The sequence below is a fragment of the Physeter macrocephalus genome, unplaced genomic scaffold (genome assembly GCF_002837175.3).
Source record: "Physeter macrocephalus isolate SW-GA unplaced genomic scaffold, ASM283717v5 random_1592, whole genome shotgun sequence".
Lineage (NCBI taxonomy): Eukaryota > Metazoa > Chordata > Mammalia > Artiodactyla > Physeteridae > Physeter > Physeter macrocephalus.
Window position 1 is genome coordinate 7,766 of NW_021146277.1, and position 17,235 is coordinate 25,000.

General features: G+C 47.3%; 1 protein-coding gene across 1 annotated transcript in view; it reads right to left on the reverse strand.

Annotated features, from left to right (window-relative positions):
• LOC102991536 (GMP reductase 1) overlaps nt 1–16,735 on the reverse strand; it is a 22,206-nt gene extending 5,471 nt beyond the window's left edge. Inside the window, exons 1-4 of the mRNA XM_028486480.1 lie at nt 16,625–16,735; nt 14,022–14,141; nt 11,736–11,819; nt 8,309–8,482 (exon numbers count right to left, since the gene is read on the reverse strand). Coding sequence (XP_028342281.1) covers nt 8,309–8,482; nt 11,736–11,819; nt 14,022–14,141; nt 16,625–16,735 — 489 coding nt within the window. The remainder of the gene's footprint in view (nt 1–8,308; nt 8,483–11,735; nt 11,820–14,021; nt 14,142–16,624) is intronic.
• Nucleotides 16,736–17,235: the final 500 nt, after the last annotated feature.

Here is a 17,235-nt window from a genome sequence, read left to right on the forward strand (position 1 = left end):
GAAGGCCCGCAAACCACAAAAAAAAAAAAAAAAAAAAAGGATCTTGGAAAAGGACAATGAGGAGGGCTCAAAGTTACTTTAATTCCAACAGCATCTGATAATGGAAAATGACAGATAGCCCAGAAAAAGGACAGGAACATATGAGAATATAGTACATGATAAAGATGGCCTTACATGTCATTGAGGAAAGAAGAGTATTTCAATAGACAGAGCTGGGGAAAGGGATCTTTTAGAAAAAGATAGATTATTACTCATACTTTTCACCAAAATAAGCTTCAAATGGATTAATGAGTTAAATTAAAAGTTGTCTCCCAGATTTAGAAGGAAACTTTGAATACCTGTAATAAGCATAAATATATATATATATATAGATCCATCTATATGAAAATTAAAAACCTGTGTACATATAAACACACACACTCATACATATAATCAACAAAACTAATAAGCAACCTGGTGGAGAAAAATATCTGCGATTATGACAAAGAGTTACTAACATTACAAGAGCTCTTCCAAATCTACAAGAAAAATTGCTACCACCTCACAGAATAACTGCCAAAGGACATGAACAAACTAATGAAAGAAATAAAAGTGGCCAAAAGCATAGGGAAAGTGTCCAACCTCACTAGTAATCAAATTTAAATGAAGATACCAGCGAGGTACCACTTTGCACTTAAATTATCAATGATTATAAAGACTAAACACTGAAGAGAAAACAGGCACTCATTCTCTGCCGGTGGAATGTCTACTCCAGAACAAGTTTCCCCAGAAAGCAATTTGTCCATGTAGAGAAATGCAAAAGTATGTATATCCTTTGATCCAATAACTTCCAGGATTTTCTCTCAAGGCAGTAATCACATATGAGGTCAAAGATTTAACTACAAAGATGTATTATTTGTTAACAGTGCAAACCTGCAAATCCCCACAATGGGAACGGTTCGACAATCTATGACCCATCCATGTGATGTTTTCAAGATTGGTTTGATGCCATGGGAAAATGCTTAAATGCTTTCAGTATAATGTTAGCGGAAACAGAAAGAAATAGTAAGATCTCAGTTTTGTTAGACAAGCATAGGTGTAGATGAAAACATACACCAAAATGCTGACAAATTACGTGTAGGTGAAGGAATATTCTGACTGTTATTAATCATTCTTCTTTACAATCTCCTGGATTTGACAGTAGAAATTGCATTACTTTTATAATTAAATGTGGGTTTTTTTTAGGGTGTTTTTCCTTAAGCACAGGACCAGCATGAACTCTGAACCTCAAAAAGAACTTAGTAGGGGACCTCCCTGGTGGCTCAGAGGTTGAGAGTCCTCCTGCCAACGCAGGGGACACAGGTTCGAGCCCTGGCCCAGGAAGATCCCACATGCCACAGAGCAACTGAGCCCATGCGCCACAACTACTGAGCCTGTGCTCTAGAGCCTGCGAGCCACAACTCCTGAGCCCTCGTGCCACAACTACTGGAGCCCGGGCTCCCCAACAAGAGAAGCCACCGCAACGAGAAGCCCGCGCGCCGCAACGAACAGTAGCCCCCACTCGCCGCAACTAGAGAAAGCCCGCGCGCAGCAACCAAGACCCAACGCAGCCAAAAATAAATAAATAAATAAATTTAAAAAGAAAAAAAAGAACTTAGGAACCCAAGAAACAAGATGCCCTCATTCTTCCTCCCTGGTTGACTTGCTAAAAATTCAAAATATATTTTAAAAATAAAATTAAAGTTTATTTAAAAAATAAAAATAAGTTAAAATAAAACACTTAAAAGAAGCTACTGTAAGCTCCCTACAAGGTTTGATTTTCATTGTGGATTCCCCCCCCCCGCCAAACCTGATGCCTCCTACAAACCATTTGATTTTAAAAGGGCCTACTTTACACCAAATAAATTAATTCAAATCAGCTCAGGATGAACATAGCAGGTACAACCATATGAGGTCAAAGTAGGTTTAAAAGCATGGAGGAAGCTGATGCTATTTTAAGAGCCCAGAAGCTCCCCCAGGTGTCCCTGTGTCCCCTGAACTGCCTGCGGGATCCTGAACCAGTGGTCAGATGCAGTCACGGCAGAGAGGGCTGAGCGTGTAAAAGCCCAGAGTGATTACAAAAGGCTTCCGGCCTGAGGACCACACAACAAGAATGCAGATGACCAGGAGAGGATGGTGAGTGTCCACATGCAGGAACAAAATCTGTCTGTTCAAGTTTGAAACCAAGAAGGGCATAAATAAGGGCAGAAAGGAAAAGACAAATTCAGAAATGAGAGTGCCCAGGGGAGCGCCGTCGGGCTCCGGGGAAAGGTCAGCCCATGGCCCAGGCAGCCTGCGGGCTCAGGGTTGGGGAAGCTGGCAGGGGGTGATTAGCAAGGAGTCCGCTTATCTTGGCTGAAGCAGCTCCTGTGGGCAGCGGATACCAGAGGCTCAGAACGCGACCGCACGTGGCAGCAGGTCTGGCTCGGTCATGACCGGGTAGCCAGGACAAAACAGAAGCTACAGACCCTCCGCTGGGCCCCAAAGCAGGCAAGTGGAGATTTCCGCTAGGCACCCAACCCCTCTTGCCGGGGAGGCCGAGCACTGTCCAGGCGCCCCTCTGGCTCCTCCATGTTCAGGACAGGTATGAGGGTCCAGGGAAAAGGCACAGAAAGGGACAAAACAAACCTTTCAAGTACTTCTGTAGCATTTTAAAAAGTCCTCTGGGCAAGAACCAGCCCCAAGTCCTCCAGCTTTCCTTTAGACCCAGACATCTATGGCAAAATAAGTTCAGAAAGCCCTGGGGTTGAATGATGGCCCCCCGACTCGCCATGAAATTTTAAGAAAATGGCTTCAACTTTGAGTCTGCATATATCCTGCTATAAAGCGGGACTGATCAGGCCCACCCATCGTTGTCACTGTAAGGTTTATAAAGAAAGTTCAATATCCATCTCCAGAACTTTTTCATCACCCTAAACTGAAATTTCATACCCATGAAACAATAACTTCTCTACCCACTTTCTACCAGCTCCTCTGAGGCCTTTTGCCAAGAAAAATCCTTTCTGCAGAATGATCTGAGGCAGAGGTCAGCAGGCTGGATCTGGCCAACACCTAATAGAAGGTGCTGGAACGTTAATGCCAGAGCCTTCGCCCATGCCCACGAAGGTGTCCCTTTACCTACCCATGCAACCAGGGACTAGGAGATGCTATCAGGGCAATAACCACCTTGCACGGCACAAGAAACTAAGTTGACTGTATGACCCTCAGAGACAAACATCGGCTGAATCTCTGAGGCCTGTCATAGCTCTGCCGCAGTTTCAGTTCACACCAGTTCCAGAAAGAGGGTGAAAACAAAATCCAGGTAACTCGGCCTGAGAGGGCCCTTGTCCCTCAAGGAAGTACATTCAGCTGCCCATGGCCGACACCTGTGAGAAACACCGAAGGGCGTCCGCCTCTCGGGAAGAGGCACAGAGCAGGCAGGGCCTCCACAGGGCTCAGAACCTTGTCTGACGGTGACAGCTGGAGAAAGAACCCAGGCAGGTGCCTGAGCCGCTGGCCACACATGGAAACGCCAAGGACGTGCCAGTGGCTGGCTGGGGATCGGCCAATGGTGGCTGGCTTGGCATTCCCCAGGGGAGCAGAGCTAGTCTCATCTGAACAGATTAGGTGTCACGGGCCTATGTCCTCAGGACCAGATCAGAAAGAACCGCCAGGGACTTCCCTGGCAGTCCAGTGTTTAAGATTTCGCCTTCCAATGCAGAGGGTGTGGGTTCGATCCCTGGTCGGGGAGCTAAGATCCCACATGCCTTGCGGCCAAAAAACCAAAACATAAAAACAGAAGCAATATTGTAACAAATTCAATAAGGACTTTAAAAATGGTCCACATCAAAAAAATCTTTAAAAAAAAAAAAAAAAAAGAGCAAGCCACCAGTACAAAGGCACTTCCCAGACCCAACGTAGGGACCTCTGCATCCCAATGAGCCTGAGCTGGCAGGTGGCCTGGCTGCAGCATGGTATAAAGGAGAGATGCCAGGCCCTGGGGACAGGCGCTGAACCCCAGGCCCACCTCTCACTGGCTGCGTGACCCTCAAAACTTCCTCGACCCAAGATGAAGTTTCCCATCAGTTAAAATACAACAGGTGCCTTTATCTTACACAAGGACAAGTTATTATTAAAAGAGAAGTGCCTGGTCCACACTAGTGCCTTTTTTCCACAGTACCTGGAATACACCCAAGAACCCATCATTCCCTTTCCTCTCTGAAAGCCACCGGGCAAAGGCCCAGAGGACTTGTCACAATCTTCTCACACCCAGCATCTTCACAGGACCCTTTTCTGCCAATGACATTTTCTAAAAATCCCCGCTTCCCCCCTCTCGACCTGTGGCAGTGCTTGCCTTAGGTGAAAGACAAGAAAAAAGGATCCACGTAAATCCAGGATGTGCTGGGCACCAGAAGCAACAAGCCCTCGCCCCTGATGCAGACACCCAGGAATCGCCAGCCTCTACCAACAATACTTCTGAGCTGCGCTTCGTTCACTGCAGTGTAACCATCACACTAGCACTCGGCACCTGTGTTATATACCTTTCAGTTTCCAAACACTGGACAAATGCATCCTCCCAATGCCTCCCAGAGCCATGAGAGAAATTACCTGCCTAAAACCAAGGACATGTGATTACCGGAGGTTTCCAAGTGAATCACAGATCTCAGGGGTCAGTGCAGGCAAAGCACGGCTGAGGAAGAAACACCTACCTCGCCGAAACCTCATGCTCATCGCTGGGGAAACCAACACGAACAACGAGAACATATTCCCTGGGCAGCCGGCAGGCGCTGCAGAGGCACCTGCCATTGGTGGCTGCCCAGGGGTCCTTGGGAACTCTGCGTCAATCTCCCCCTCCCTGACTCACTCCCCACACCCCAGCAACCCCCAGGCCCTGCGCTGGCCACAATGCCCTTTCCCTGCCCCGCCAGTCCACACCCTTCCTGCACCGCCCGTCTACACCCTTCCTGCACCGCCCGTCTCCCTGGGGCTGGAACCCAGGCTCCCTGGCTCCACGACAAGCAGCTCGCTCAGCCCTGTGCACAGCCAGCTGTGAGTTAAAACTCACAGCCAACCGGGCGGAGCATGCAAGGGAAGCTCTGGGGCTCCAGGGGATTTCTGCTATCACTATCCTTGTTTAAACACGTGGGACACATTTTCTCCCTCTTCTTAAAACAAAACCCCCCCCAACCCACCCCGCCTCTTCTTCTCCGTCAGCCGTCCACCTCCGGCTCCGTTCCCAGAGCACGTGCCCTCCACGGTACTCACCACGACACACGACTGTGTGACTGACCACCACACCCTTAACAAAACATCAGCCCATCTGATGCCCACCAAAAGTGCTCCAATCATTTTTATCCTCAACCTCCTTTTCACAGGGGAGGAGAATGAGATTCAGAAGGTAGGCAAGGCCCCAAACATGGTTCAGCTCATGTGGCCACACCAACTTCAGGGGCACTCAGTGACGTTAACGGTGGTACAACCAGCAGCAAAGCAGAGCCAGAGGTCAAGGGCACGGGAGGCGTCTGGGAAGCGGGGTTAAGATTGCTTCCAGGAACAGTGTCTTACCGCCCGGCTTCCACTAAACGACACGGGTGCATCTCCATGTACCACAGAGCCAAAGAAGACCAAGAAGATTTTCTGGGTAGGATCGCCATTTATGTAAGGTTCAAAAATAGGCAAAATTAAAGTGTTATTTAGGAATGCATCAGTAGATGGCAAGACTGGGGACACACAAGGAAGGAAATGAGCACCAGGCAGGATGGGGGCTTTCGTCCGAGGTGGGAGCAGGGGCTGCTGAGCACAGGTATGCTGAAGGGCTGCTTCTTTTATGCCCATTTATTACACATCCATGTTTTATGCACTTGTCTGTACGTATGTCATATTTCGCAACTGAATATGTGAATTATCAAAGACAAAAAAGTGGAGCCACTAAGTTCCTTCATTAAATAAGTGTAATTTCTGATTCCTAACCCTTTAACTCACTCCTATACCCTCAAATGCCAACAGGTGTAAAGGGCAGCTTCCCCAGTTCATTGCTCCCTTGTATCTCCAGAGCAATTAAAACACTGGAGGCGGGCTTCCCTGGTGGCGCAGTGGTTGAGAGTCCGCCTGCCGATGCAGGGGACACGGGTTCGTGCCCCAGTTCAGGAAGATCCCACGTGCCGCGGAGCAGCTAGGCCCGTGAGCCATGGCCGCTGAGCCTGCGCATCCGGAGCCTGTGCTCCGCAACGGGAGAGGCCACAACAGAGGGAGGCCCGCGTACCGAGAAAAAAACAAAACAAAACAAAAAAAACACTGGAGGTGAACTGGAAAGTTCTGGAAAGACCTAGATCCCACCACCTCAGATCAGAAGAAACGTCAACAGCAACCCCTGCACACCAGAAGGAATCGAGAAAGGACTGCTCTCCTGCTCTTTTTACCATCCCAGTCATCACTGCGCAGTTTATGTTTAATACCAAATGCTTGTAGGGCTACCAGGTCCCATCTGAGGGCAGGGCGCTTCTGCCCTCCCAGGAGGCCAGCTTTCTCGTCTCTGTTTCCACAGATGATTAGGGGCAGCAGAGTCAGCTGGGGCCTTGCGACTAGATACATATGCATCATTGGAACGTGACAGAAGGTAACTTCATCACCCAACAGCACGAGCCCGAAGAAGATCAACCTCCCACCCCAGCGCTGGGAAGCAGGCTGGAGGGAGCAGGAAGGAGGGAGCTTCGTCACTAAAGTTAACAAGGACAGAGCACGTTAACAGGTCTCCAGAGCCTGGACTCTGAATTCTGACCAACCTGACCTCAAGTCCCAGCTCAGCCGCTCAACGTGGGTATGACCTTGTGAAAATCCCACAGTCAAAGAATCAGGAATTAGGATTCCTCATCCGTGGTAAACTTGGGACAACAGTTCCTACTCTTTACAGAGATGTTGTAAAGAAGAGAAAGAACGAAGGTAAGCCTCCTGAAACACGGGTAGTCAGCAAACGGTGCTCCTATTATCAAAAACACGACAACGCCGGCAGCACCATTCATGGGGGTGGGGGGTGTGAAATGAATCTTGCTGTTTCCCACCCAACTCAGACACGGTACAGCTGGTTGACCTTGGGACAATTCTTGATGCTTTCTTCTCACATGACTGGAAAGCATAAAAATACTTAAAAGTTTTTGGAAATCCTTCACAGATGATTCAACTCCATCAGCAGAAATACTAATTCCTGTCTCCCAACTTCCTTAAAATGATGAAATGTGAGGAGAAATTAAATTAAAAATTTGTAAAAGGAAGACACGGAGAACAGACTTGTGGTTGCCCAGGGGGAGGGGGAGGGGGAGGGGGAAGTGGGGAGGGACGGATTGGGAGTTTGGGATCAGCAGATGCAAACTTTACATACAGAATGGATAAACAACAAGATCCTACTGTAGAGCACAGGGAACTATACTCAATATCCTGTGGTAAACCATAATGGAAAATATGAAAAAGAATATGTGTATATATAACTGAATCACTTTGCTGTACAGCAGAAATTAATACATTGTAAATCAACTATACTTCAATAAAACAAATTTTAAAAAGAAAAGAGAAAACTGGGTTCAAAAAAATTTGTAGAAGGAGAGTTAGGTAAATTATCTAGGGGTCAATCAACAATTGCCATGTTAATTAAGACTAGTAAAGACACACAATTACAATATAGATTTTCCAAAAGCCCAAATTTAGCCCTAAAGCTTCTAGTTCATTTTTCTGTAAATCTATGTTTCCCAGCAATAAGAGGTATACATTCTAACTAGCAAAGGTGTTAAAAATTAGAAAAATACCCCCCAAAAGGCAGGAAAAGTCAAAAATAAAGATGTTAGATAAAACAAGACACCAACTGATTTGCAAATAATTGTTGACTATTCTGAAGTGTTCACATTGTGGATTTCAACTCTTACAGCAGAGTTGTCTACTGGCAAGGAGACTGGGGCAGAGATGACATAAATATGTTAAACAGAAAGCCAGTTATGTTTTCATTTTAAAAAATATACCCTGTGTTAAGCAGTGGCACAGACCTTGGTTTAACGGTCTCACATGGTAAGAGACACTTGATGATATTTAGCAGAGACAAAGAGCCAACACCTCATGGCACTGATCTGGATTTTATATATATATTTTTTAGAGCAGAGCCAGTTTTCAGATCTTCATAGCTGCTGCCTCTCCTTTTTCCTGCTGATTCTCAACTAGTCTGCTAAGAAGAAGGCACCCAAAGCTCCGAGGAGAACACAGCTCCCCGGACACCCCACACACGTCTTTCTGCTTCCCCACCCAGAGGAGGTCGTCCCACTGTACCTACCATGATGGTGTGTTCTGGAAATCTGGCCCGGACGAGCTTCACGAATTCCACAAAGTGTTCCGAGTATCCATTGGCCACATCCAGGCAAATAAACTTAACCTGCGGCACGGCTTCCAGGATGCTGCTCATCTTTTCCAGATCATTCTTCCCACTGCCTGAACTCACGGCTATATGCTGTACCAAAGACACCAAGAGGCGTAAGACACGAACAGTAACCCTGCCTCCACCCACGCGCCTGTTCTGAGCACAGCACCGTGACCCTCTGGGGTTCACCCTGATCAAACAGACACACAGTGGACCGGCTCAGGAAACATGCAGCAGCAGAGGTAAAGGAGATTCACTTCTCCAGCTACCTAAACTGACGCTGCCGTCTTTCCCACCATTAAACTGCACATATCCTGAGCCCTGGACCTCAGCCACAGGCTCTTGTGCCTGGCTCTTGTTTCATTTCCTCGAGCTCTCCACGTGGAACTCGGAACGCTGGAGCTGCTGGTGCAAATTCTCCTCCAGGAGGAGAGGAGAGGTAAAGAGAGCCAGGGTGGCTGGTCTGCTCAGTTCCTCAGGCCAAAGCCGTGCCCATCACCCTGAGCATCTCGCTTAGGCGGCAGGAAGGAGGAGGGAAAGATGTCTAAAACCCCTCTGATAAAACTCCTTCCTGTTTTCCTTTTCACTCCCGATGCAACATTACCACAACATGCAAATCGTAACCTGCGCGGGTTGCTGCAAGTCTTAGCGTCTCCATTCTAGAGGCAAAATGTCCCAAAGTGCGAGAATGAACAAGCCCCGAAAGGATCCTTCCCATCTGCACTGGGACGTGCTTACACCTGAAGCCAGCACAGTCTCCTCCGTGACACCCTCTCCCCCAAGCTGCTCAGCACTGCTGCTCTCCAACCCACCCCGCTGCTCCGCTCAAGATCTGCTCTTTGGATTTTAGTAATTTATGCCTCAACAAAACTAACCCATGGGATTGTGGCCAGAGTCGGCATCTCACCTTTCATGAGATATTTATATTTTATAAATTTATATAACTTTTATATTTAACTCATATCTCTAAACTATAAGCCACAGACGAGGGATGTATCTTAAAATCCTTTGTTATTCCCCCCAAATCACAACAATGTAGCTACAACTCAGATACTGAATGTAAGCGGACTGGTAATGCGATACATATTCACTCCAATTTTCACTCCTCCTGTTAACCGTCTGACCTGTGCCCCAAATCCACACGTTCTTTCCCTCCCACTGAGTTCTGCTACCATTTTTATTTTCTCCTTCATTTCTGTTAAAGTTTAGCAGGTGAAACTCAACATTGGTTAGTTTCTCTCAAGTGCCACTGAGTTTGTACCATGTTCCCTTTTTAATGAGCTCTATTTGGTGGGAGTGGGGCAGTAAGTGAAATGAGGACACTTGGTAATGAAAAAGCCAAGGTTCTGATGAATAACGCCCGGCTGGAAACTCACAGCCCCCAAACTTCATCCAGAGAAGAGGGGAAGAAGGTGAAATGGAGATAATCCATTAGAATAAAATATGGGGCTCCCCTGGTGGCGCAGTGGTTGAGAGTCCGCCTGCCGATGCAGGGGACACGGGTTCGTGCCCCGGTCCGGGAAGATCCCACATGCCGAGAGCGGCTGGGCCCGTGAGCCATGGCCGCTGAGCCTGCGCGTCCGGAGCCTGTGCTCCGCAACGGGAGATGCCACAGCAGTGAGAGGCCCGCGTACCGCAAAAAAAAAAAAAAATGGCAAAAAGGAAGGACCCACTAGTGAGCCAGAACTATTTTATCTCTGAAACCACCTTCTCCCCAATCAAAATCCACACATAGTCAAGGCACAGGAAAAAAAAAAAAAAAAAAAAAAAAGAAGCCAGTGTAACTTCAAAAGCGGTACAATATGAAGTCATTTTCCAATCACAGATGATCTCACCATGTAGAAAAGCATCTAAATGCAGAGATTCCTCTATGACATTGACGTAGAACCATTGAAGTGTGCCAGGATCAAAGTCTGGTGTGTTCTATTGGGACTTTTGTTATTTTCAAACTGCTTTTTTTTTTCAGTAACAGTGTTACTGAGATATAGTCAAAAACAATTCACCTTTGAAAGTGCACAATTCAATGGTTTTAGTATTTTCGGAGTTGTGCAACTGTCACCACAATCAATTTTAGAACATTTCATCACCCCAAAAAGAAATTCCCACACCCTTTAGCCCTCACCCTCAAACCTCTCATCCCACAGCCTTAGGCAACCACTAATCTACTTTCTCTGTCTCTACAGGTTTCCTTACTCTGGACATTTCATGTAAACATAATCATGTACACAGCCTTTTGTGTCTGGCTTTTTCACTTGGTAAAATGTTTAAGATTCATCCATGTTGTAGCATGAATCAATATTTCATTCCCTTTCACTGCTGAATATTCCACTGTATGGATATACCAGATTTCGTTTATTCATTCATCAGTTGATGGACATTTGGGTTGTTTCCACCTTTTGGCTATCATGAATAATGCTACTGTGAACATTTGTGTACAAGGTTTTGTGTGAACATATACTAGGAACAGAATTGCTAAGTAATATGGGAACTCTTATGTTGAACCTTCTGAGGAACTGCCAAACTGTTTTCCAAAGCAGCTGCACCATTTTACATTCCCACCAGCAATGTAGGAGGATTCCAACTTCTCCACATCCACGCCAACACTTTTTATTATCTGTCTTTTTGATTAAAGCCATCCTGGAGGGCATACTGTTTATTCCGCTCCATTATATTCAGCTCCAATTATAACAACTTGCTATAATTAGGTATCTTTTCTGGTCAAAAGGCACATTTAGAATGGATCCGTTCCCCGGAAGGAAACACTGCCAGGTCCTCTGCAAGTTCTCATGACAGAACACTTCACTTCTCAAGGGAAAAAAGATATTCCTTGCAGGTAAATCCTAATGTTTTTAAAAAAGAATACACTACAGGCTTCCTTGGCAAATTCCTGGCAATGATCAACGGCTGGGGGACCATTATTACCTTCCCCCAGTTTCTCCTTGGGACTCTGTGTGTCTGTCTGCTGCCAATTCAAATCCTTTTGACAACCCTAAAGATTTTCTTCCGAGTAGCATGGACATATATACACTACCAAATGTAAAATAGATAGCTAGTGGCCACATAGCACAGGGAGATCAGCTCGGTGCTTTGTGACCACCTAGAGGGGGTGGAATAGGGAGGGTGGAAGGGAGGCGCAAGAGGGAGGAGATATGGGGATATATGTATATGTATAACTGAGTCACTTTGCTATAAAGCAGAAACTAACACACCATTGTAAAGCAATTATACTCCAATAAAGATGTTAAAAAAAATAAAATAAATAAAACAAAAATGAAAAAAAAAAAAAAAAAAGATTTTCTTCCCCCTGCAACAAATGTAATTTGTAACCAGGGTGGAGTCATACCTGCAGGCATTCTGGGTGATTAGCGACAAAGAGCTTCCAGTCATCCAGGGTGTAATGCTTGTGAATTGCTGTAAGCATGGAGTGCTAGGAAATAAAACAGCACCATTAGTAGGAGAAGTCAAGGGAGTTCCACTCCCCCTTCCTCCATATGGCGAGGGTGATCCACCAATACAAAAGCATCCGGTGTTCCAGCCCTTCATGCTTAATTTGCTTTGAATATGCTCCTAGGAGGCCCAAACAGATGAAAGTGTAACTAGGGAAATCACAAAACCGTGTTTTCCACTCTAATCTGATCAGACAACACAGCACTCAAGATTTAGGAGGCAATGCCAGGAGGCAGGGGGGTGGAATAAGGGAGACTTCTCAGAGCCCTGGCAGCCCACACTTGACTGAGGCCAAGAGCAGCACAGAGGGCTGGTCCCCGCTCATCAGCAGGGCAGCCTGAAGGCAAAGTTATGCTTAGTCAACCCAAAAGAACCTCAACTTCTACCTGAAACCTTTTCTTTGGGTTCACAATCTAAACATTTCCTGCTAAAAGCTAAACCCATCAGGCAGTTGGTATTCTTGAGGGAGGGAAGTACATAAATCATAATCCTAAATCTATGACTATCAACCCAGCAAGCGTTTACTGAATACCTACTTTGTGCAAGCGCTTCGCATACATTATTTCACGTACTTCTCAGAACTTTGTATAGCAATAGTAGTTTCGTGGGCAGAGGTGGGGCTTAAGAAACTTAAGTTTAAGAAATTTAACAATCGCTTGGCCAAAAAGGGGCGAAGGCCAGAATCAAACTCAAATCTGAATGCAGAACCCAGGCTCCTCCTCCTGTATCAGGGCCTCGCACCTAACTTCTCTCAGTCCCCTCTCCTAAAATTCTACGACTTTATTAATGCAAGACACTAACTCAGTGGATCTCAGAAATGGAAAATTCGTAGGACCGGCACATGATTAGCTATTTCAGTGCACACTGTCTCATTCATGGGGAGTCTTTCCTGTGCAAATGGGAAGAGCACAGCAAGTTCTCCGTTCTTCATGGACTAGTAATCTGATACGTGAATTCATCAGGGCCATTCATTGCTCCCTGATTCCATGCACTTTTACGCAAACACATAATTCATTAGTAGCAACGGCTGATCACAGCAGAGGGAGGAAAAGATAGGGAGCAAAAAATACAAATTCCTTTTGCAATTAATTTATTAGCCTCTGGCCCAAAGCTCTTGGGGGCTAAGGGCGGACAGCTGAGGCAACTGATCCTGGACTCAGACAGACCACCCCCCCCACTCCATTTTGTGCGTTCATAATTTGTTTGAAAATCTTCCTTCTAACCACGGGCTGATAATGAATCCCAGCACCTCCTGAGGTTAGACATGCTGTCCACAGCAAGAAGCTCTTTCAGCTAATTGGATTTATCTTTCCACTTGGCAGGCATTAGCTATGGAAATAGATGCACGTCCCCTGTGCATCAGAGGCAGACATTTCACATCTATGATGAATAAATGCACTGAACCTCGGACACAAATGCAGACACAGATGTGCGAGATGAAGATTTTGCCCACAAATAACTGTTTTTATTTTTCTAAAGCCAGGGCACTAGCTACTCCCTTTACAGGCAATGAGACAGCAGCTGGCTCAGGGGACCCCGAGCTTGTACCAGTATCTGTCGGTGTAAGTTGGGAGACAAATCCCTTATTCTGGAGTCAGTCTGGGTTTGAAACCTTGGCTCAGTGACTACCTGCCTAAATGCCTTGAGCCAAGTGACCTCTCCTCTCCTTCTCTGCCTCGGTTTCCTCATCTGTATAAGGAACCCACCTGTGTGAGCTGTGACCACATCATACACATTACAATCAGTGCTTGGCACCTAAGTTTCCTCCATAATGATGTAATAAATGCTACAGAACAGACGAAGAGGTTCTGTCTTCATTTTAAAGGTGCTGTCACTCTTCTGTTAATACAACACTCATCTAACTGTAAAATATGGCACAATGTCCAACTTCTTTTTGTGTCTCTAATTTCCAAAAGGATCACAGGCATTTTCAAGGAAGAAATGGATGCAGATCTAGACCATCTCCCTGAAGGCAAAGTCCAGACTCCATCCACCTTCTGACGGAAGAGAGAAAAAGAAGTGTCTGTAGCAACAATCCGACTCAGAACCAAATAGTCTGGCCACAGCGAATGACCTGAAGTGTCTCACTTTTCTCCTCTTCCCTGTGTCTGAGCAAGTCCAGGGTGGGCTACTGACCACCTGTCTAGTGTGCCTGTCAGAGGGAAAAAGCCCACTGTCCTACCTGTGACATCACCACTGCCATCTCAAACGTCCCCACGGTGTCCATGTTGGCCACAATGACGGGAATCCCCGAGTAGGTCTGCTTCGAGTTCCGAAACGTGAAGCTTCGCTCAAGATCCACCTAATGCAAAAGGGGAAAGAAGTCCTTGGCTTTTTATGTGATTTGGGTAGAACGTCTAGAGTTTGGAGCAAGTGGAAAGGACACAAAGGAAGTGTATGTCCCTCGGTCCCTGGATTCCCTTAGGGGTTGGGCCAGGGGTTCCAAAGACAGGTGAGTCCCTGAGGAAATGGAGTCATGGGTTGTCATCCAGGTACAGAAACTGAACCGGGGTCCTTACAACCCTCAAGCACCAGTACAAGGCACTGCATGTTCTGCCGTCAAGCTCAGCCTCCAAATCAAAGGCTCCCTGCTTCAACAGCCTCTCCCAGCCCCCCTGCCACCTTCTGTCCCCAGCCTGGTTCATCCTAGTCCGAAACACCCACATACAAGTCACCTTTCCCCACTTCCAAGCACTGGAGGGACAGTTCCCCTTCTGGGAAAATCCACTCCACTCTTCCCTGCCAACCAAGGCCCTCCCTATCATTCCCACCTTCCGAGAGAACCAGGCAATCCAAATTCACCCTGCAGTCAGCTGCAACCCATAAATCCCTTAGCGCTTCAACCTTCTCAGCTATTTTGTAACTATCAGCATCTTTCAAAGAGCCAGGAGGAAGGACATTGCAGCCATGTCTGTGCACATAACCACTTGTTCCTTTGACTTGCAAACAGCTCCAATTCTACCATAACTCCAACCTCAGCGTATTTATGACTAACTCAAGCAACAGGGAACCCAGAGGAGAGCTAGGCCAGGAAGGTGGGCTCAGCAAGGGCAGTGGGTAGGGCCAGGCACTGGCCAAGAGCTACCAGAATGGAAATCACTTCTTCGGCCCAGGGCAGATCCCGGGCCTGTATGCGCACAGATGCAGTGTTCATCCTTCCCCTGCTCTGCTCTTAGCCCGAGCCCCCCACCCCACCCCACCCCCCGGCCGGCTCCACTTCCCAGGCTGGTTTCTGGCTGGGTTTGGGCAACGGAGTCACTGGTGGGACATGGGAAGACAGTGGGGGAGATGGTCCTGGGTGTAGTCAGAGTAGGTCTCCCAGACCCCCTCTGCCTTGGCCTGCATGGTCTTGGTTCCAGCTCACAGAGTGATCCCAGGCCTTGGGATCCTCCCCTTTGGGAGTGGGTTGTCTGCTGCCAATCTCTGGGGTCCCTCAGTATTCCATCCAGCATCTCAGCTGTGTCACAATGCCTCGTATTAAATTTCCTGTTTTAAATATTCAGCAGTGTTCGTTTCCTCAGCGGGACCCCGAGGGATACAGCGCCTCCTGGAAAGGGGCACTTCCCCCAAGGACCACTGGCCGGACAAACACGGTGTAAATCTTAAGCTTCCGCAAGAATTTGGACCTACATTAATCCCGGCTGACTGAGGACAGCGGCAGTAATCATTTCCTACCGGTATTTATCTAGAGGCTTCTTCTGTTCTTTCACTGGAGGTACCTTTCACCTTGCCATCAACATGTCAAAACACCAGGGGTCACCTCAGGTCCTTTTCACACCTCCTGCTCCTCCACACACACAGAAGGCTTCCTGGGCTAATGAGGTCATAAATATGGCGGCACTGGCCTTAAACAGCAATCAGTGAGGGGAAATGAGATGCTGTCACTGCGGGAGCACTTGTGGAAGGCAGCTCATCCCTTTCCCCACTTCCTTCTTTACCATCCTTGGTTCTACTTCAGTGAAGCAAGTTCGATCTGCATCCTGAAAGATAACTTTAGGGATCTATTAATTGCACCCTTCTGGGCTGCTAATGGCCTGCTGACATTTTGGCTTTGCAGGTTTAAAACAACCGGAATTCCTTGGTCTCAAATTACTTATACTCCTTCCAAGAAGTGTGGGAAGGGCTGTTATGCTCTGCACCCAGCTGAGCTCACAGTGGGTTTTTCTTGGCGCTCCAAAACAGTTCTCCATGGAAAAAAGGGCAGCCTTGGCAATGAACTCTTCCCCTCATTTCTACTCTCCTGCATACGGCAGAGTCTATGCGATCCTTAATTCTAGGAACAAGAAATAAAATATCTTCCCCGACCTTATCCACACAGACGGAAGGACACAGACACACACACCCCCGAGACGACCAGTTGTTCACGGAGAGAAATATTTTAAATATTCTAGCCACCAGAAACAAAACTTGGCACTTAATCTGCCACAGCTGGTCCATGCACCAAATATAGCACCTCCAAACACTCTCTCTGCTAAGCCTGGTTTGAAAGGGCACAGAGAGTAATAAGCCACCCCTCCCCCGCCTCAATAATGCATGTTTCTGCTGTTCTTTAAACATACCTTCGTCATAGTCCTGCAGCCCAACATTTGGGGGCCCCAAAATACAAATAGAGGCCCACCTGCCACGTTTCTAAACATCTCAACGTTATGAGCAACGTGTAAGAAGCTGCTACACAAATTCTGTTCTATCCTCCTACCTTTACAACACAATTTCATTAATGACCTGGAAAGCACCAGAACATGGTGCCATGGGAGCCAGCCCTGGCCCCCGTCTCTTCCCACGCACCTCCTTCCGGGCACACACGGACACCCCAGTCTGCACACTAAGCTCCATGCACACACGTCCATCCTCACAAACAGCGGTCACCTGGCCACTCTCGAGGTTAGAGGCGAGCATATCGGCAGCAAGGCTGGCCCTTGGGAAACACACCTGGGGAAGAGGCCCCCCGTGCAGGCCTTGGAATCAGCTCGAAATCATTTGGGCAGGAAATCCAGGATCCTGAGTATCTGGAGCATGGCCTAGAGGGAAAGGCCCAGCCCTCAGCTCTGCCGAGGGAGGAGGGGACAGGGGAGCAGAAGTGGAGCCCGGGGCAGGGCCTCTTTTCCCTAAATCTATGGCTGGTGCTAATTAAAGCAATTCTATTATTCATTATCTGTCTCACCTGTAGACTGTAAGTCGAAGCGTAGGGACAATGCCTTTCATCTCTGTGGTCCTAGTGGCTCAAAAACCGTGGAATAAATTAATGTCTGGCTAAGGGGTAAGGATGAGATTGTTTTGGCCCCCAGCCTTTCAGGGCAATGCATGGTAGGCCCCAGCCCGGCCCTCTGAACATGCTCGGTCCCCTAGAAGTTTCACCATCAGGTGTCAGGATTCAGAGATGCACATGCAGCCACACA